The sequence below is a fragment of the Mustela lutreola genome, chromosome 5 (genome assembly GCF_030435805.1).
Source record: "Mustela lutreola isolate mMusLut2 chromosome 5, mMusLut2.pri, whole genome shotgun sequence".
Classification (NCBI taxonomy): domain Eukaryota; kingdom Metazoa; phylum Chordata; class Mammalia; order Carnivora; family Mustelidae; genus Mustela; species Mustela lutreola.
The window spans coordinates 101270001-101292230 of record NC_081294.1 but is presented as its reverse complement, the minus strand read 5'-3'; the positions used below and the strand labels follow the sequence as shown (position 1 = coordinate 101292230).

Below are 22230 nucleotides of genomic sequence, written 5' to 3'. Positions count from 1 at the left end.
AGCAACTGCCTTCAGCTCAGGTCATGATCCCAGCGTCCTGGGATCGAGTCCCACATTGGGCTCCTTGCTCAGCAGGGAGCCTGCTTCTCCCTCTGCCTCTGCCTGCCATTCTGTCTGCCTGTGCTTGCTCTCTTTCCCTCTCTCTGACAGATAAATAAAATCTGTAAAAAAAAAAAAAAAAAAAAAAAAAGGCAGAATCTCTGGGAGAAGACTTGAAGATCGGCAATTTTTTTTTTTTTTTAAACTCCCAAGGTGATTCAAAGTGTGTGATCCGAGCTGAGAAAAAGCCTGGACCAGGCAGGAGGCTCCCTATAGAACCAGTCCCTTAATGGTTTTAGACTCTTAACTAGAATAGCACAGTCAGATTAATGCCAGTTAACACCAAGCAGTAGCACTGAGAAAGAGTTTGTACCACTGTGAGCAGGTATATTTCTGCATCTTGTGACTGCATACGGAATATGACCTTCAGACCTTCAGAGCGCAGTCCTCCCCTCACTGGTGTTACAGCCCCCTGCTGGCTTGGTACACAGACCCTAGGTGTATAGACCTACCGCCTCATTTTCAACACATTACATTTGCCAGAGCAACATTTCTGTGCCAAGAATTACCAGAATTCTCAGCTCCTTTCATTCTAATACCCCAAATTGCTAATTCATAAAACGTACAGGAAGGGCTTAGCTTGGGGTAGTGAACTCCCACCAAAGATACATAGCATTTGCTTACTAAAGTTCATGACTTGGTCCTTTCCCACTTGTCCGGGGTTTGTGTGGTGCCTGCCATCTCTGAACCACTCTCCTTTTGAAAATCTGTCCTGCTAAATGAGTGATAGATGTCAAAGAAGGAGAAAGGATACCTTTGAATCGACCCGTCGCAGTTTTCCAGTAAACAAGGCCATCATGTAAGAGAGTCCTTTCTTTACTTATCAATGCTTGCTTCCTAAACACATGGCCGTTTTTGAGCTTTGTGTACGTTTTGTTTTCGATCTTATTTAGGATCTCCAGCCATTTTTGGTTTTTCTCATACTCGCTGACTTTTAAATCCACTGCTGCAATCATGTCTTTAATTAAGCCCAGAGCTTTGCACAAGTCTTTATGTTCTTCACTTCTTTCTGCATGGGAAAAAGAACACTATAGAATAATCCAAAGTGCAGAGAAAGATTTTTTTTTTTTTCAGTTTTAAATGCAATTAAAATCATACAAAGAACAAGAAATCACACAACAAAAATGTTGGATTAGGTTCACATACCTTATTATCACTCTTCACCCTTCCTCCCCAAAAGGAACTGTTAAAAGATTTAATTATAAAAGATCTATTTGTCAGATATGGTTCAGCAAAATACTATCAGTAAGATATCTAAGGTGTTTTTTTTTTTTTAAGATTTTATTTATGTATTCGACAGAGAGAAATCACAAGTAGGCAGAAAGAGAGGAGAAAACAGGCCCCCTGCCAAGCAGACAGCCCGATACGGGACTCGATCCTAGGACTCTGAGATCATGACCTGAGCCGAAGGGAGAGGCTTAACCCACTAAGCCACCCAGGCGCCCAGATGTCTAAGTTCTAAGGATTGGCCTGACCTACCCCAAGAGCAATGAGTATGTTATATACTAACCTAGGTTTTCTTTCCACCTTCCAAGACACAGGTAATCAAGTAATCCCTTCAATGAATTTCTTAGGACTTGGCCAACCTGGAGGCCCAAATGAGAATCCTCTCATGAAAGGGAGCTGCAGGGGGACTTGAACAGGCCCCAGACTCATTTGCCTTCCTGAATCCCTCCCTCCTTAAAAAAAAATATTCAAGATGATATTTCAACATCTTTTCAGACTAAAAAAATGGGACAAAGGCACTGTGCCTTATGGGTTCATCATACTCATGGCAACAGTAGGTAATCATTGATTCCAGTTATTACTCCTTAAAACACGGGCCATATGCTCATATCTCCCAATGGTCTCAAGAAAAAGCCCTGGAAGAGTTTCTGGAACAGCCTCCTAGAACTCCAGATGAAACAGAATTTAACTATTGTCTTATTGGATGATAAGGAGCACCTAGTTCATGTTTACTGAGGCAAACCAAAGGGAAAGTTTCAAGAGGTCAGAAGGTGCCAGAGGGAGAGGAGAGCAGAAAAATTGGGAGAGAAAACAAAAGCCTACAGCCGCAGAAATCAACACACAGAAACAGCAGTCAAGTGAGAAGAGAACAAGGCCTCAAACAGTCTGACCATTTCCAGGTTCTCAATGTCTCCACTCATGAAGGTTATTCCAGAAAACCAAGGAACAAATCCTGACAGGGATCTTTCATAAGGAAAATACTCTCTCTTTCTCACTGTCTGTGAAAGTATCCTCTTTACTATACTTACCAACCCACAAAAGGTTCTCCTTTCCAAAGAGCGTATTCATAAATAGGAAAGGGGAGTAAAGAGAATCAAAGTTGAGTTACAAAGTAACTTGGGGTGAGACCAAGAAAAGGCTCAGTCTTTGACCTTCAGGGACAAATTACTGTCTTGTAATGGCAGGCTACCCTAAGTGACACAGCACAGCACCGACCTCACCTGGAAGTCTTGCTAGGTAGACTGGATTTGCTCCTCAGACCTCACTGAAGCAGAATCTGCATGTAAGCAAGTTCTGCAGGAGCGGATGATCCCTAAAGAAGTCTGAGAAGCATTGCTGTAAGCAAGTCACGTAAACCAATGTTCCCAGGAGAGAGAGAGAGCGAGAACCGACCAGCAGTTAAGGTTTGACCCAAGGAAGCTATGTCCATTCATGCACTTAGCCACCATGAAAGCTATACCCAGAAAGCCCCAAGTCATGCTTATAATTTCTGACAGGCAGTAGGTCATGACTGTTCTTCAGTCTACCAGGAATTTGGTGTGGGATGATTCTTAGAGTAGCAGTAGCTGACCTAACACAATCTGGCAGATTTTAGTCGTTGGGGTATTGTACTTAACTCTACTTTATTTTTTAAATTGTATTTATTTATTTGAGAGAGAGAGAGAATGAGAGAGAGCGAGCATGAGAGGGGGAAGGTCCCAAGGAGACAACCCTCTTGCTGAGCAGGGAGCCCGACCCGGGACCAGATCCCAGGACTCCAGGATCATGACCCTAGCTGAAGGCAGTTGCTCTACCAACTGAGCCATCCAGGTGCCCTAAACTCCATTCTTAAGACAATATGAAGATCGTACAAACTGAAAGCCTTGTGGGCACCTGGGTGACGCAGTTGGTTAAGCATCTGAGTCTTAATCTCAGGGCTGTGAGTTCAGGCTCTGTTTTGGACTTCGCATTGCATGTGGAGCCTACTTAATAAATAAATAAATAAATAAAAATAAAAAAGCCTTAATTTTGTTTTCATTATTTTTCTGTGAACAACACTTATGAGGCTTTTCTCTTCATATTGTGCTTCTATTTCATGTTGAGTTACAGGGAGCGCTAAAAATGGGATACAAGGAGCAGAGGCTACCACTTGTGCCTGAACTTAGTTCTTAATGTGACTGAAAAAAGGAAACACTAATTCATGCATTTCTACGCACCTAGATCACTTCCCAAAAAGAGGATGTTAGAGGTTGACTTTTTTAGAGGGGGCATTTAAGATCTCATTACCCCTTTCATTGCCTCCAAGTCAACTGGTCATGACAAAGGTAATAAAAACAGCTCCCACTTAGTGAGTCCTTTGTTTACACCAGGCTCTGTCCTGGGCATTTTATGCAACAATCTCATTTAATCCTCACAACATCCCTGAGGATTATTAGTGTCACTTACCGAAGCTCCTTTAACGAAGGGCTCACTTGCCCAACAAGTGAGCAGTAAAACCAAGCATATGCAATGGCAATCCCAGTTCACATGATTCCAAACCCAAGCCCTTCTTAACCTAACACGCCACCATCCAACAGACACTTTACTCAAGATCAATGAGCTAGCTGGAAGAACAGACATTTTATTTTTTCGTTCATTGCACTGGGATGGTTTTATTTCTTGATAGCCTCTTCTGTTGTTATCAGTCACCACACTAGGCATTCAAGATCCAGTTGTGAACCAGACACAGGCCTTCTCGATCCTTCAAGGAGCTTACGGTGCAGCCATGTGATTGTTAGCTTCCTAAAAGATGCCTAGATGATACTCCAGGTCTTTGATGAATGACAGAGTTAAAAAGAGCTCCCTAATAAATCATTTTCAACCTAATAATTCACTGCTTGGAAGATGTAACATCTGGTGATAGGATCCAGGGGCGTGTGTCATCACATTACTGAGTCGGTAACAGGAAGATGAGGAGGCAGAGGTATTAAGAAGATCTGGACATGGGGAAACTGAAGAGGGGATAGACAGAGTCGAAGAAAGAAGAACACTGCTTGGCTTAGGCTGCCTGAAGCAATTCAGACTATGCCCAAAGCTACATTATAAAAGAGAGCTTCTCAAAAAGGATCCAAATCCAAAGGCTCTAAAAAGTTTTCCCCTAATCAACAACCTTCATGAGTCCCAGGCCATGAGCATTTTTATCTGTTGATGACACCTCGGCTATGTTTAAAATTAAGGCAAGTGGCCAAGAGGTAAAATGTTTACCCTAGAAGTTACGACTCACCCTTCGTGTACTGCAAAATCCTTTCCACGAGGACTGGGTACTTTGTGATGCGTTGAGTGACTAGCAGAATGCATTCTGGGATTCCTCGGCGTCGAGCCAGAAGATTGCTATTTCGAAGCTTAAAAATAGACATATACTTTTCATATATAGAAACAGTATTTTCTTTTGAGGTTTGAGTTTAATAATACAAAGAATCGGCCACTGTATTGTTCTATTCCGATAAAAGATTAATAGGCATTATCATTAATTAAAACTTGATTCATGGTCATTAAATCACATGCTTTGCCATTAATCTCTCAGCAACATAACTCTCCAAGATTAAGAAGTTTTAAGTTACACTGATATATTTGCAGTTAAAAGTGAGCAAGTTTCACCAAGTTTTAAGATTTATGAAGAGCAAAAGTTCTGGAAAGTAGTCACAAATCAAAGTTACACTTTGAGTGTGAGTTTGCGATTAACCATTGGTTTTTCTAACCACTCTTCCTTTACATTTGTTATTACTCATCACAGCACTTACAGTTCCCTCTAATCAGGTCAACTTTCTTCCTAAAAATTTCATAGTATTCTTTAAGTTTTCAAGTTCTCAATACTCATGTATGTGCTGTGGGGGAGGAGGAGAATCTGCTAACATTCTCAAAATAAAAGAAAAAAATGTACAATTCACGGAACTCTAAAGGACAGATATCTTCAACAAATAAAATGGACACCAAAAAATAAAGGGATGGGGAACACCCAAAATTAAAAGAGATTTAAAAGATATATCTCTGATACACAATACATAAACTTTAGTTGGTTTCTGGCTTAAGTAATCCAATTTCATTTCATTTTCTAGGGAAATCTGAATACTGAGGATATTAAAGAATAATTCTTTATATATATTTTTAAGATTTTATTTATTTATTTATTTGACAGACAGAGATCACAAGTAGGCAGAGAGGCAGGCAGAGAAAGAGGGGAAGCAGGCTCCCTGCTAAGCAGAGAGCCTGACGTGGAGGTCTATTGCAGGGCTCTGGGATCATGACCTGAGCCAAAGGCAGAGGCTTTAACCCACTGAGCCACCGAGGCACCCCTAAAGAATAATTCTTGGGGCACCTGGGTCGCTCAGTGGGTCATGATCTCAGGGTCCTGGGATCGAGCCCTGCTCGGGCTCTCTGCTCAGTCGGGAGTCTGCTTCCCCCTCTCTCTTTGCCTGCCTCTCTGACTACTTGTGATCTCTCTCTCTCCGTCAAATAAATAAAATCTTAAAAAAAAAAAAAAAAGAAGAATTCTTAATTGTAATAATGTCCTTGTAACTTTTAAAAGATGCATTGTTTAGAGATACATATTATATACATGCCAAATTATATAATGTTCAGGATTTGCTTCAAGTGAATCCAGGGGGCATGGGACTGATTCTCTATTTTTATAAGGTTCTTCTGGATTTATTACATCTCAAGACATAACATAATAACATAATAACAACCCAGGATATTACAAAGGTGCTCAGAAGGTTGGATGACGCTTTACAAATATAAGATACAAAAAGGAAATGATTTGGGAGAAATACATCGCTAAGACAGAAAAAGAGACTTTCTGTCTTTGCCACGAGCCTATCCCTTTCTTCTCCTTCCCTGAAAATCAGCACCTAGATGTGAAACTTGTTTAAGGTCATGTAACAAGAAAGCATGAACTATTCCCCATGCTGGTTTACCACTTTGCAATAGTTTAAAAATACTTGCCTTAATAAAATTCTGAAACTTTTTATTTTGTTGGAGTTCTTTAAAGAGGCTGACAGCTTCTTTGTGATGGCTACAGAATTCTCCATATATTTTCTTCATTTGATTTGCATTTTCTTCTGAAAACTGAGAATGACATTTCAATGATGATTTATGAATTTAATTAGTTCTAAACACTGAAAAGAACATGCAGTTTTCATATATTTCAATATATTCTTGGCAAATAAAGAATAAACATAAAATTGCTGAACACTATCCCTTCTTTTTCCCAGACACCTTTTAAATTAAACTAAGAAGCTGCCAAGAGGTAAGGGAAAGATGGTAATTGAACTAATTATACTGTATTGAACTAATTCAATGATCAGATACCAAATGCAAAACATTTGTTACCTTTTATTCTTTTTCAAGTGTTTATGTGACTTTATCATTTCAACTTATTATTTTAAACTTTTTAAGACTAAAGGAAAGCTATGCTGAAAATTTGGGGGCGCTCAAGAAGGTTTGACCTCTCATGGGTTGACATTTACATTTGGTGAACTGACCAAGTCTATGGACTCAGTCCTCAATTTGGAATCTGATCTTTGTCAATACATCACAAAGGGATGAAGAGGCAGGTAAAAGGGAAAGATGAATACTCAGATTGCCACTTTATTAACTGATGGACCAAAGTAGAGATATGGGCTGGATATGTCAATAAGTTTGACTTGTGGAAACATCTCTGTCGAAAAATCTAGATGAAAAGCAAATCAGATTCATAGGGTGGTATAGAGGTAACAAACTGAATTACATGAATGCCAATGTTTTACCCTCTGCCACATACAATATTATCACAATAGAAACCAGAAAATATCCACCCAGCCCCTGGCAAGTACTTCAACTTTATATCACCCTCTCTGATCTTTTCATCTTGGCTTACAATTTTATCTATGCTCTAGGCTAATATGTCTCAAGAGCTGATTCTTAAATTACCTATGATTGCTAAAAAACAAAATAAAAACAAACAAACAAAAACTCAGATACTAATCTAAGAAAGTACACACAGGCCTTCTATGCTGATAACTATAAAATGCTGATAAAAAAAAAACAACTAAAAACGTAAATCAATCATGGTTATAGCTGGGAAGACACAACATAGTAAAGATGTCAATTCTCCCAAATTGTTCTACAGGTTTAATGCAGTCCTCATCAGAATCCCAGCAAGTTTTTTCTTAAAAATGCATACAGACAAGATTATTATACAATTTAGACGGAAAGATAAAAGAATAACTAAAAACAATTTTGAAAAAAAAAAAAGTAGAAGGACTCAGTCTACCCAAGTTCAAGATGTATTATATAGCTATAATAATTAAGACTATGTGAAAGGATAGACACACAGATTAGCAGAACAGAGTCAGAGCCCAAAATGCCCAATGGACTTATTTCCAACAAATGGCATTGGTGCAATTAGACATCCATAGATCAAAAACAAAAAGTGAATCTTGACATGTGGCTCATGTCTTAAACAAAAATAAACTCAAAATGGATCACCAACTTAAGTGTAAAACACAAAACTATAAAACTTTTACAAAACTACATAGAAGAAAATCTTTTGAGATCTCAGCTAAACAAAAAGTTCTAAGACTTGAGACCAAAACCATGATCTTTAAAAGGAAAAAGTAAAAGAATTAACTTCATCAAACTTAGAGATTGAGAGAACAAGTTACAGACTTAAGAAAATGTTTGCAAATCACATAGCTGACAAAGGACTAGGATCTAGAATATAAAAAGAAATTTGAATATTCAACAGTAGGAAAAATAATCCAGTTAGAAAATAAGCAAAAGTCATGAGCCAACCTTTTACCAGAGAGGATATACAGATGGCAAATAAGCACATGAAAGATGGTGAACATCATCAGCTATGCAGGAATTATTATTCAAACCACAATGAGTTATCCATCCATGTCTTTCAGAATAGCTAAAATAAAAAATAGTGACAACACCAAATGCTGGTGAGGATGAAGAGAAACTGAATTACTTGTACACTGTTGATGTACTTTGTGATTTGATGGGAATATAAAATAGCACAACCACTCCAGAAAACAATTGGCAATTTCTCATAAAATTAAGCATGCAACTACCATACAACCCAGAAATTATAACACCCAGATATTTATACCAGAGAAATGAAAATTTAAGTGTGCACAAAAATCTGTACATAAATGTTTAGTTCTTTAGTTCTTTTTTTTTTTAAAGTTTTTTCTTAATTAACTAAACTCTACACCCAATGTGGGGCTCAAACTCACAACCTTAAGATCAAGAGCCTCACACTCTACCAACCAAGCCAGCCAGGCACCACAAAAACAGCTTTACTTCTAATAGCCAAGAACAAGGAACAATAAGACGTCCTTCTACAAGTGAACTACAACAAACTATAGTACTTCCATATCCCAGACTACTACTCAACAATAAAAAGGAATGAACTATTACACACACCAACACCTGGATGATACTTGAGAGAATTATGCTGAGTGAAAGAAGCCAATCCAAGGAAAAGTACACATTATGTATATAACCTACATGTAAAACACACATGCCATTTATCTAACATTGCTGAAATGACAAAATTATAGAAATAGATTAGTTGTTACCAGCAGTTAAGGAGGAGGGGACAGGAGGGAAGTAGGTGTGGTTATAGAGTAGCCAGATAAGGAATCTTTGTGATAATGGAACTGATGATGGGAAATTTCTGTATCCTTTTTTTTTTTTTTTTAAGATTTTATTCATTCATTTGAGAGAGAAAGAGACAGAAAGAACATAATCAGCGGGGGGAGAGGCATAGAGAGAGGGAAAAGCAGACTCCCCACTGAGCTGGGAGCCTGACATGGGGCTTAATCCCAAGACATGGAGATCATGACCTGAGATGAAGGCAGACACTTAACCATTTGAGCCACCCAGGCGCCCCAAGGTTCTGTATTTTGACTGCATCACTGTCCGTATCCTGGTTATGATTCCTGGTATTAGAGTTGTGCTAGAAGATGGCATTGGGGAAAAATAATTTCAGAAATTAAAAATTTTAAAATGCCAAATCCCAGGCTCCACCCCAATCCTATGGAAACAAAACCACTGGACCATTGGAACACAGCGGTCTTCATTTCTACAAGCATCAAGAGATTCTTAGGCACCTGAAGTTAGCAAACTACCGCTTTATTCCAACCATGTTCCTCATATTCACAATTTCTTTCCCATACCAATTATTTCCACGGACTAAGTCAGCATTATATTCCAGGCTAGCCTCCTGAGTGAGGAATTTCCCCGAAGTCTTCTCTCCTACATCCCTTCCACAGCTAGTTCTTCCTTTTTTCCCACAGAGCATCATACCCACATCCATCATCTTGGGATTCTGCTCATTTGTTCCTCAGGAGACAACTTTTTATCGTAGTGGGAGGACAACCCTCCCCATACCCCAAATGCATGACCAACAACAGAAACACAAAAGCAGGCTTTAATCCTTTTCTCTGCATAACCAAAAACCTTTCCCCAAAGGAGAAATGCGTGCTTCATCCTAAAGCAGCACACCAAGCTTGTCCTGTCCAATAACCAACATCCCAAACCTTTTTCTCAATTTAAGTCCTCCTTTATGACCAGCAACGAAACAAAAACAGAACTGGTAGAGATGTAAAATATGTTAACTACGAAAGTCACTAACGAACAAAAGTGTTAGCATTAAAACACAGTACTTCTATCAAGAAAAGTAAATAATTTCTAATGATAAAAACATCTTGCACTTCACGTTTGGATGCACTCAGATTCAAGTTCAAACACATTCTGACATTTTTAGTCAAAACGTCTTACAAAGGATTTTACAGTCTCCTAACTTGGCACTAGATGATTCCCATCAATTATGAGGACAGAACAGGTTTATGACTGTATAAATAAACTGCAAAGCAGATTACTCTTTGATTAAAAACTTGTTAGTAGGGGCACCTGGGTGGCTCAGTCGATGAAGCAACTACCTTTGGCTGAAGTCATGATCCCAGGATCCTGGGATCCAGCCCCACATCAGGCTGCCTCCTCAGTGGGGAGTCTGCTTCACCTTCTCTCTCTGGCCCTGCTTGTGCTGTCTCTCTCACTCTCTCTCTCTCAAATAAATAAAATCTTTTAAAAAAACTTGTTACTAATGTGGATTTTTACATTGTTAGACATTAGAAATAGTTATTGAACAACTAGTGGAGGGGGGTTTGTTTTGTGCACTAAAAATATCTGTTTAAGCATATTTACATCAATGAACTTAATTTCTCTATTTCTGGTAAATGAGCCAAGAGCTGAACTCTATTATTTTGTGCTACCCAGTGAAAGGGATTAAAAAACAGCCTTTTGGACAGGATGACATTTTGGTATTTATCGAGAGAAAGTCGAACTAACCTAACTAGGAATGCATCTTGATGCCTTTCCACAAATGCTACCAGGGACTGCAAAACATGGCATTCAAGCGAATTCCTGATGTTTTGTTCCTAAGTGACCCATTCATTCAATAAATATTTATGGTACCAAGCTCTGTCCTAGGTAAAATATGTTAGTAATGAAATCAACAAGAATCCCTGCTTTATTGGCACTTACAAACTAGCAATGATAAAAAGCTTCCTCAGATGTCACCAAAGGTCTCAAGAAATCATATGCCTAACTCACTGTTCAGAGAGCAGATTTTGATTCAAACCTCAGTTGTGCTATTTAAGAGATAAGTGAACTTGAGAAAATCATTACCTTCTCCATGCCCCGGTTTCTGTTTTTGTACGATGGGGAAAATAATATCTACCTTGTACAGATAGTTGTGAAGGGAAAGGAGCTAATATACATGCAAGTACCCTGCTAAATGCTTGCCCCAGAGGGTCACTGAATACATATTTTTTAACTTCTCTATTAGCATCTTTATCACAGAAAACCCCTTGCAAAGAGGCGAGTATGAATGGTCAAAGTTTTGTTTTCCCTCATCTACAGTACAATCCATTCTCATGATGCTTCAAATATCCCAAGTACCTAAAAAAGGTGCCTCCTTTTAGTGACATTTGCTGTGTTGTCCCCCAGGCAGGAACACTAAGGCTTTAATGACAGCAGATCTTTTTCCCGCTTCCTAAGATGAGCCAACATTTGTCTTGAAGATACGGGCAAGATGACCACAGGCCCACGGGGGACCCTGTTATCACAAAGCCACCATATCAAGAAGCCTAAGCAGAATTTTCCTAAGAGATTTAGATATATGGCTGTGACTCCTGGTGGAGAGAGGGCTAGGGATCATCCCACCAGATCCTGAGACTCACAGACGTCAGTCACTGGCTGTCAGAGCTCTCAGCCGCCAGGCACACATGGGGGTATTAAACAGAAGAAAACCACCCGGTCCCACCTGGCAGTAATGGTAACACCATTCCAGTTCTTCTTAGGCTTTTAACCTTGTAGAAATCTGCAAACCTCGTTTTTGAGCTCAGGGTCTTCAAAGCTCTCTTACCTGCTGTACTAGAATATCTCCAATTCGGTTGATGATGAAATTCCTGTCATCACCAGCACAGGACTCCTGCCTTCGCTCCTTCATGCTATAAAAAAAATGCCTATGGATTTCAAGTAACTCATCTAAGCAGGGGAAGATTTTATCCACAGTGCTGTGATCTAGCTGCAGCTCCTCCTTCATTCCTTTCCTGAAGATCTCAGACATGATGAGCAGGGTCTGGATATGATGCATCTCTGTTTGCATCAGTTCTGAAACACACGTGCACAAAAAAGCTTTAACAACCAAATACTCCAGTGACCTATGGTAGACGCTAAACAGTGAAGGCTGTACAAAAAAAAAAAAAAAAAAAAAAAGGAATGTTTATGAACAATGGTATTTCTTCACCATAGAAGTCAGATTGATTGCACTTTCTCTGGGAGAAAACAAAGTGTGACAATCAAGGGACATTGTGGATAAAGTGAAAAGACAGCCCATGGAATGGGAGAAAGTAAAATCCTTCTTCAAGGCCTCCAAGGCTTGCTGCTCCAGCAGCCTGGGATATCTTCTTCCCAAATCCACTAGCTCCTTCTTAAAGTCGTCCGGGTCTCTTCGAATATTACTTGTCTCTTAGGTCTCCCCTGTATACCCAAACATTCCATAGCTCTTGTCCTCCTGCTTGATATGGCCCACTACTCTAATTTTTTTTTCAGCACTTATCACTACCTACACCCTATTATGTATTTTACCCATATCCTGTACTACGCTGCAGGTTGTGAACTCCCCAAAGTGAGCTCATGAGAACAGAAAATCTGTACATTTTGCTTACTGTTATTTCCCTGGTCTCCAGAATTAAGGCCTGGCATACAGTAGGTACTAATATTTGTTGGACAGTAGATACTATTTTTCTTTATTTCTCAGAACCAAGATACGTAGATCTTCTTATCTGTACTTCGAGATGAATAAACTAGGCCCAAAGGTTGTACCTAACTTGCTCTAAACCTTAAAGCAAGTAATGAGGCTTCTTTGAAAAAAGAAAAGGTGAGAGAAGGCAGTGGGCCAGTCTAGGGAGAGACATCAGACTCCTTATGTGGGTCGAGTCAATAGACAGAAACTAGGGGAGAGGAATTTCAGGTCTTAGCACAGATTACTAGATTGAAAAATGCAATGTCTATGGAAAGAGAGTTTCTAGAAAATGGAGGTATTCAAGAAAAATATGTATGATCAGCTTGGTGAGTTATGGCAACAATGATTTAAATACTATAAGAACCATGGAATCAGATGTTTTTCAATGACCTTGCTTGGTTTTCAAATAATAATTTTTAATAAAGTATGGCTGGCAATGATACTAATTACTAAGCTTCTATGGAAAAAGTAATGCTGGCATTTCCAGTAAAAGGACTGAAAAAAATTTTTAATGCAAGAAAAATATCTCATAAGGAACTTGCATAAAACAAGTATAGAAATAAGTGTTACAACTCATCAGTGAAAAGACAAAATGAGCCAAAAAAAAACAAAAAACAAAAAACAAAACAAAACAAAACCCCAGTTCAATATGGGCAAAGGATCTGAACAGATGTTTCTCCAAAGAGATACACGAATGATCAAGGAGCACATGGAAAGATACTTACCATCATTAGCCCCCAGGAAAATGCAAATCAAAACCAAAATGATACCCCACTTCACACACATGAGGTTAAGAGGAATAAAAAGGAGGGACAGTAAGGAAGTGTTGGCAAGGATGTGGAGGAAGCAAGATCCTCAGTACCCCAACTGGTGGGCAGGGAAAACTGTGCAGCTGCTTTGGTAAATAGTCTGACAGTTCTTCCCATGGGTTAAACAGAACATTATTATGTGACCCCAAAAGTCACTGATAAAATGACCATTAAATGATAATTAAATAAAAGATAGGATAGGGGTTCCTGGGTGGCTCAGTTGTTAAGCATCTGCCTTCAGCTCGGGTCATGATCCCGGGGTCCTGGGATAGAGCACCATATCTGGCTCCCTGCTTAACGGGAAGCCTGCTTCTCCCTTTCTCTCTGTAGCTCCCCCTGTTTGTGTTCCCTCTCTCACTGTGTCTCTCTCTGTCAAATAAATAAAAATCTTAAAAAAAAATAGGATATTTACAGTAAAATAATAGATAGCCATAAAAAAGAATGAAGTATTAATATACACTGGAAATGAACCTTGAAAACAATACGCTAAGCGTGAGAAGCCAGCCACATACTGTACAACTCCAATTATGCCAAATACCCAGACGAGGAAAATCTGCATCTGAGTGGATGAATGGCTGCGGGGCTAACGGGAGAGAACACAAGGAGTGAACATTAAGGGCTCTGGGTTTCTTTCTGGAGGAATGCAGATGCTCTGGAATTAGTAGCTGATGGTTGCACACCTTCATGAATATACTACAAACTACTGAATTATATACTATGATGGAGTGAATTTTATGGTATACAAATTCTATCTCAATTATAAAAATGTATCATGAGAGGAAACAATTCATTTGTAGGAGCACCGTAAGTACAATTCTAGATTAGCATTTCCAGACTCAGCTAGTAGGAAGACTCTAAAATATGAGCCATGGAGGGGAACAAATCTCAATGTAGCTTTATTATTTTATCATAAACAAAAATCTCTTTAACCCACTAGCTTCTAGATATTACTTCCTTCCAAGTTTTTCATACCTACTCTGTATTAAAGACACTTATTCATATCAATTTATTTAATCCTTTCATCTAATTATCCGTATGACCCAAAATATAGGAATGATTTTTCTCATCCTTTAAAGAAAGACAGTGAAGGGGAACCTGGGTGGTTCAGTAGGTTAAGTGTTTGTCTTCAGTTCAGGTCATGATCTCAGAGTCCTGACACAGAGCTCTTAGGGGGGCTCCCTGCTTAGCGGGGAGTCTGCTTCTGCCTCTCCCTCTGCCACTCCCCCTACTTGTGCTCACTCTAGCTGTCAAATAAATAAAATCTTAGAAAGAAAAAATGAAGAATGAAGGATTTCCTCTGGAACACAAGCTGCTCTGACCCCAGACACCATGCTGTGAATGTGATAATTCATCCCAAGTGGGTCAGATTATTTTTAATATATGAAATCAAGACGACAAATTACAGTGTAACAGAAACTACATGAGAAATAAAAGGGACAGTATCTTCCCAGCTCTACAGCCCTGAACAGATTTCCCACCTGACCGGCGCAATCATCCCACCTGACCTGTGCAACTACCAACTTGATACACGTAAGAAGGAATCCTTGTCACCACTGACTCTATGGCCCATACTTGCAGCCAAAGAACTGATAAAAACTAAAAGTGAGTCCCATCTTTCAAGTAGGCTAACTTCTTGGAAGCACTCTGAGGATCTACTTTGCATTTAAAAAATTGTTTAAACTTCATTTTTTTCTCTAACGAGCCGATAATTCAAGTTCCCCTAATTCAGACGGCCTCCACCCCCAAAAGGAGGAAATAATAAAATCTCAGAGCTGAAATGCGCACTGAGGTCTGCAGAACACAGGCCCACATTGCTCTGACCCAGGTGCTGCCCGTCTTACTGCAGTCTATGGGAAGGTTACCCACTGCTGTGCGTGGGCAAGCTGCAGAGCTGTGTATCCAGCAGCCCTGGGCGCATTAAAATATGTGAAAACTTTCTGGGATTATTGGAATAGAAGGCAGGAAGTATTGGCCATGGGTAGGTAAATTTGAAAAGGATCTGAGAAATAATATTTGCTTTGTATCACGTACATACAACACCTCAATTAAGTGTGAATATCATTATCCCCCTTTTAACTAAGATCCAGGTGAATTAAACCATTTGTCTGAAATCAAGTAACTAGAAAGGAATAGAACGGAGATTTGAACCCATGTCTTATGATGGCAAATCCCATGCCCTTTCCCCTATACACCCTGCTTCAGCCCAAGAGCATATTTTAAATGCTTACCGAAAATGACATCCTGTCTTTTAATGACATCTTTCTCCTGCTTACTACAAAATGAGGGGTCCACCACCAGACTCCAAGACTCTGCTTCCAACTCTTGGGCGTCACTGCTGAGGTCACTCCACAGAGAAGAATCCACAACATCTGGTGTAGGTGCAGAACATAAAGTGAAGTGAAGTGACACGAAACAAAGACCTTTCCAAGGACCCACATCTATGGATTCATCACACGAAGTAAACCTGCTTTGAACACAGAAACAGCTAAGCCAAAATAGTGTTGATGTGGGGCAGAAACATCTAGAAACCAAACTGTGGAAAGGGTCCAAATCGAAGGAGCTTGCAAGGAACCAAAGAATCATTAAAACAGTGATGGTGCGCATGCCCCCCTCCCCGCCAAAATAAATAAATAAATAATTTGAAGATTCTTTTGTTTGCTTTGGCATGCTCTATTTTAGTTCTTTTATTTTTGGTAACCTTCAGAGTCCATAACGGGCTTACAGAATCTTAAACACACCCTATCTTTTGCCCCAGGTTACTCTGCACTGTTTACTCCAATCTGAATTTTGTACTTGTCCACGTGATTTGCTCTTGACTTGGCTCACTGTCCTTAATATAAACAAGAAAGCAGGGTACATGGGTTCAAGCCACAGATGAGTACAGATTTTCTGACAGAATCTGATTATCTCACACCCATACTCCTTCCAGGAAAACTAAATCCTGTTTGTCCAAACAGCACTCCTGAGAGACAGTCCAGCTCAGAGGAGTCAGCAAGAGATGATAATGGATTGGAAGACTCAAGTTTAACATAAAAGCACTAGATTCCCGGGGCAGAGTCTGCCTCTTTCTCTTCTCACTGCTCTCCCTCCCTCAGGTCCTCCGTCACTTACTGATAGAGCGTGGCTATAACACAGAGTTCACCAGATTAAATCCCATCTTACAAAATACGCTTTAAAAAATGCTTTTATTCCCCACAAAGTAGGGGCAACAGATGGGGGATAAGTATCTCAGAAATCTAGGCAAGCCCAGTCTTAATTCAATGAAGTATGTATTCTTAACAAATGATCCTTATCCCAATTCATCACTAGTTCTAAAACCTTGTAAACAGTAACAAGCACACAATGTATCTCATTCTCTTATCTTCACGCCACATGTCTATTTAATATATTATATATCCTTGGCCACTACCTGGGAGTATTTACTGGGGCTAAATTTTTACTTATCAAAAGATACCATGAAACAGAATTCTTTAAAACACACACACACACACACACACACACACAATATGTCTGATCCTTCAAAAATCTTCTCCTCACCTTCCATTAGGAAGGACTCCGTGGAGGGAGAAGAGCCCATGGACTGTAGCAGCTCATCAGAATGAGACCTGCTTCTCCAGGTGTTCCCGTCACTCTCAGACTCCAGGGAGGGCCCCGACCTTCTGAAGCTAGAGGGAAGGAGGGACACGAGTCAGTTCCAGCAGTGGCTCTGAGACGTGGAGGCCCAGGGCGGTTCGCCATCTTACCTTTCCAAGGTAGTGCCTGGAACACTTCTAGACAGCGGATGGGCCTGTGCTGAAGCTTCCTTCCTCCTGGTGGGCAATCCGATAGGCATGGAGGAAGAAGGGTGCAAGGAGAGACCAGGTTGCGGGATGTCACGAAAAGAAGAGTCTAAAAATCAAAATGGGAGCTTCATGCGGTTTTCATAGAAAGCAGTAATTACAAGGAGTTCCTTAAAAGCCAAGAAGCAAAACACTCAAGTGGCTACTGTTAATGTGTCGCATATCCAGCCATGACACCAGTCTCCTTTCCAAATCCTGACACCTGGTTCAAATGTCCCTTCCATTTCACACCCTCCTGATACCCATGAAGCCAGCCTGCTTCAGCACAGTCACTTGGAGACTGTGGGTGGCTGGGCTTACACAAACAAGAAGATGGAATGGGGAAACACTGGGAGAGCTCTCCCATAAACCACTGCTTGCACTCCTTCCAGCCAGCTTTAACGAGATGCAAGGTGTTATTAGCACTATTAGTAGAATGCATATTGTATGTACCAACAATCATACACACACACACACACACACACACACACACACAGAGCAGGTCAGTGGATTGGAATGATGCTGGGGAGTCTGCTCCTTATGGGGTGAGAACTTCAGGCAAATGAAACCTGCAAGCCAGGCTGAGCTCTTCTCTCTTGCACACTGAAAACTACAGAGTGCTACAGTACCTTTCTGGTTTCTTCCAAATTCCTTCTCAACAATGTCTTCTCAATCGTTACAGGCATATGTGCTTTTACATTCGATGCATACTATACATGACCCTCAGGAAATGTCTGAGTCCTACTGTAGGGTATAGCACACACCTTCTCAAGCAGAAGAGGATCAATACTTGCATGGAACCCCAGGATATTAGAGAGGGTTTTATACATGTATGATTTGGTTTGATTTTCATGACTCTCAGAGAAGGAATTTTATTGATTATAAGGCCCTTTTATTTTCATGCTGAACCTCATGAAACTGACCAGCGCCTCACAACTACAATCAAAGGGACTTCTGTCCAAGCAGGGGTGTAAAGGAAGTCACATTCGTAACTCTCTGCACTAGCTTACCCTGTATAATATCACACCCAACTGCTGATCACCATGAATCTGCATTGTGTATTGTCCCCTGATTCAAGGAGTTTTGGGAACACTGGTCACACTGTGAGGGCATTCAAATGAAAAGTGACCACAAACATAAAGATGCCCACTGTGAGGCAAGCAATCCCATATTGGAGGCAAAACAAACTGCAAAGTCTCTCACAATAAATGGAAAGATTTTCAAACTTAGGAGATGATGGCCTCTGGTTCCTACATACTATGTCAACTACTGTCAGAGGTTTCCAGTTAGGGCCAAGAGGAATCGTCTCACATGAAGCAATCTATAATTCGAGGAAAAATGGAAGCACCAAGTTTAACCATATGAGAGAAAAATGCCAGCATGCCTTCCAATTTCACTGTCATCCTAAAAGGGCTGATGAGATCAGAGCCTCAAGCCCAACTAATAAGCAGGGCCAGGTCACTATGATAATGGACACCAGGGACTGTAGACTCCAAACATCAAGGTTTTCTCCCTACCTCTGATTCTGAAGAAGCATGTGATAGGTATTTTGTGTAGGTGAGTATGCGTTAGTGCTAGGAAAACAGAGTTAATGTACACTTAATGCCATGTTGTCTTTTCCTCCAAAGGTTGTTGCCGAATTAATAGTGCATATTACACTAGATTGTGTCTTAGAATTGAGGCAATATCCTAACACGTTCCCCCCTTTAGCCCTAAGATAAAATATCATATAGTACATCTAGCACAAAGGCTATTAGGCTGGCCTAGAAGTTTATACCATCCTTTACCTCCGTGAGTAACTAAATATTACACTAATCATGTTTTGAAAGAAGAAATATTTAGACAAAGGAGAAAAACAGGAGCAGCAGGTATTTCACATTGGAAAAAAGTATGGTATGTATGAAACTGTCATTTCCACGTAACTTACTTCCAAGTATGGTCTGCGGTTTGTTCTTGTTGTATTTCTCTTGGAATTTCTGGTAAAGAACATTAGAAACAGGTAAAATGAGATTAAATTCCACCTGACTACAAAAATGTCCACCCAGTTACAGGATTCTTATTTATATCATTTTTGTTATCTCATGTCAAATGAAGAATTTAAAGCAAAAGATGTTAAATGCATCAAAGAGGAAGATGTTATGATAATGAACAAGATGTAGTGAAAAGAAGGGCCATCTGTACCTCAATGCTCACAGAAGCAATGGCCACAATCACTGAACTGTGGAAAGAGCCAAGATGCCCTTCAACGGATGGATGGATAAAGAAGATATGGTCCAGATATATAATGGAATATTATGCCTCCATCAGAAAGGATGAATACCCAACTTTTGCATCAACATGGATGGGACTAGAGGAGATTATGCTGAGTGAAATAAGTCAAGCAGAGAGAGTCAATTATCATATGGTTTCACTTACTTGTAAAGCATAAGGAATAACATGGAGGACATGGAGATGAAGATGAAGAAGGGAAGTGAGTCGGGGGAAATCGGAAGGGGAGACAAACCATAAGAGACTGTGGACTCTGAGAAACAAACTGAGGGTTTTGGAGGGGTAGGGGATGGGGGGTTTGTGTGAGCCTGGTGGTGGGTATTAAAGAAGGCACGTATTGCATGGAGTGCTGGGTGTGGTGCATAAACAATGACTCTTGGAATGAGATTGAAAAAAAAATAACATAAAAAATGTTATGATAATGAGATGTGCAAGTTGTAAGGAAGGTGTTCCTCCAGAACACCCATCAGGAATATCCCAGCTCTGTGAAAAGTGTATGGGAACCAGGAACCTCCTCCTCATGGGCCCAGGTCACTGAGAGAGGAGTTCCTATCAGCACTGCCTTTCTCCTACCAGTCACAACACCCTGGGGTATTGAAAAATCTCCCGTAACTATGTGAGCCCACACATGGTCTGTTTCAATTGGCACAGAGGCTAGAGACCCCCAAGGTTCCCTCTGAAGCATCACCATGCTCACTCATACATTTCGGCCATGATGTTAGAATGGGAAAGAAAGGAAAAGATGCAACAGATGTGTCCATTTCCTCAAGCCCACTCCCAAACTCAGAAACCTTTCCTTTATTCCAGGGACCTCCCAGTGTGGCTCCAAGACAGCAGGACCACTGGGGAACTTGTTAGAAATACAAAGTCTTGGACCCCACCCAGATCCTACTGGATCAGAAAATAGGAGAACGGGGCCCAGAAACCTGGTTTTCGCAGGTCCTCCAGGTGATGCTGCTATCTGCTGATGTTTGAGAATTACCGCTCAAGGCTTCACATACAAACCCTTGAGGTCCACACTGGTAAACCCAGGTTCTCAACAGAAAGACTAACTCACTTACACCTTATAGCACAAATAGGGCCACACTGGAGCTTTCCTTAGTTCCAAAGGTAAATAGTTCAGGAAACAACTATGCACTCTGAACCTGTGTGTGTGTGTGTGTGTGTTTTAATCACTATAATGATCACTTTAGAAACAAATATAGACAGTAATAAAAGAATAAAAACCTAAACAGGTAACAGGAAGCAACAAAGCTACGTATGTGCAAGTAAAACAAATGACAGATTACCTTGGTACACGGAGGGGCAGCATCTTTACAGCCCTTGTGTACGTTTGTATTACAGTCTGAAAGACAAAAATGAGTAAGACAGCATGGTGTTTTACTGGTCATCATAAAAGTAGCACACAAAAATATTTAGAAAACAGAAGGAAAAATATCTAAGTCACATGTAGCCAGCCCCACCCTTGAGTACAACAAGCACATGGTTAATGTTTTCATTTCCTTGGAGATATTTTTCCCCTTCTGCACAGAGTCTCACCAATTATGAAACCTACGATTATTCACAATAGACACTTCTGCATCCGCCTGAGAACTCATGTATTACCATATGCCCTACATGGCCAGGGACTTCTGATATCCAGCGGTTGGCAGCTGCCCACTCCTGCACCAGACAGAACGCCTTGCAAGATGGAAAGAAAGAGAACCAACTCACAACAATGCTGAAAAAAGTCCTATCAGGCTCCAGGAGGAATTCCTGCTAACTACAGGTATCCACATTGAAAGAGACAAGTTTGCTGCTTGCTGTCTTCCTTCGCACCACATGTGGCCTCAATTTCACCAAAAAGTTTGCCTGCTCCTTTTTGCCCGCCCTGGTTCAGAGAAGAAGGCTGTCTTCACTGAAAGCCACCCCTGTGGGGGGGGGGGGGCTGCTTTCTGCCAGGCTGTTGTCTTCCTGCCCTCCATACCCTGCAGCCTCTACCTTCCCTGCCATGACTCTCTTGTCCCACCCACCCCCACGCATATTCTGTAGAGTGGAGCCTGTGGCTTATCACAATCTTCATTACTAAGGATCCTTTCTCATAGGTAGAAGGTCCCATTTAGTTCCATCCCAGCCACACTGGAAAAGTGCTTATAAGTCACTGAGAAGTGAACCCAACTTCCTTCCACTGTAGGTGGAATACCTTAATGGCCAACAAGCAGCGCTCGGTCAGGACTATCCAGGTGCTGGTCCTGCTGGCAAATGTGGAAAGCAGACTGCTCTCTCCTCATTGCAGAACAAGCAAATGAAAGGAAAAGGGGAAAAAGTGGACACTACAAGATACCACAAAGTTAGACAAGAAGCTCACAGAAAAAGTAAGCCACTGATGATTATTCACTCTTGAAACAGAGAAGAAAACCCTGGATATTTGAAATGTGTTTTCCCTGAGAGACATAAAATAGGACCAAAAGGTCATGAAGGGAGTAGAGGACCTTACATCAATCCAGCACAATGAGAGGGAGATGGAGCTTTGGGGGACAATAAGGCAGAACTTGGACCCAATGGAGAAGAACCAATTTAACCAAAATATCAAAGCAGCACTGGGAAATTAAACTTGAAAGGTTCCCTCCTGAATGTAGAGAAAAAGGAGGGTATAATTATAAAGTAGAAGATGTTCTACAAAAAAAGGTAACACAGATCACACTTCTCCAAG

General features: G+C 40.5%; 1 protein-coding gene across 7 annotated transcripts in view; it reads right to left on the bottom strand.

Annotated features, from left to right (window-relative positions):
• Positions 1-22230, bottom strand: part of ARHGEF28 (Rho guanine nucleotide exchange factor 28) — a 321385-nt gene that overhangs the window by 55755 nt on the left and 243400 nt on the right. For all 7 annotated transcript variants that reach the window (XR_009354003.1, XM_059175234.1, XM_059175237.1 and 4 more), the window contains 9 exons: positions 20828-20883; positions 19198-19246; positions 17196-17340; positions 16990-17117; positions 15681-15821; positions 11762-12009; positions 6286-6408; positions 4568-4685; positions 854-1108 (listed from right to left, as the gene is read on the bottom strand). Coding sequence is in view for 6 of the 7 variants with exons in the window: in XM_059175234.1 (XP_059031217.1) it covers positions 854-1108; positions 4568-4685; positions 6286-6408; positions 11762-12009; positions 15681-15821; positions 16990-17117; positions 17196-17340; positions 19198-19246; positions 20828-20883 (1263 nt within the window). In the remaining variant the exon portion in view is untranslated. The remainder of the gene's footprint in view (positions 1-853; positions 1109-4567; positions 4686-6285; positions 6409-11761; positions 12010-15680; positions 15822-16989; positions 17118-17195; positions 17341-19197; positions 19247-20827; positions 20884-22230) is intronic.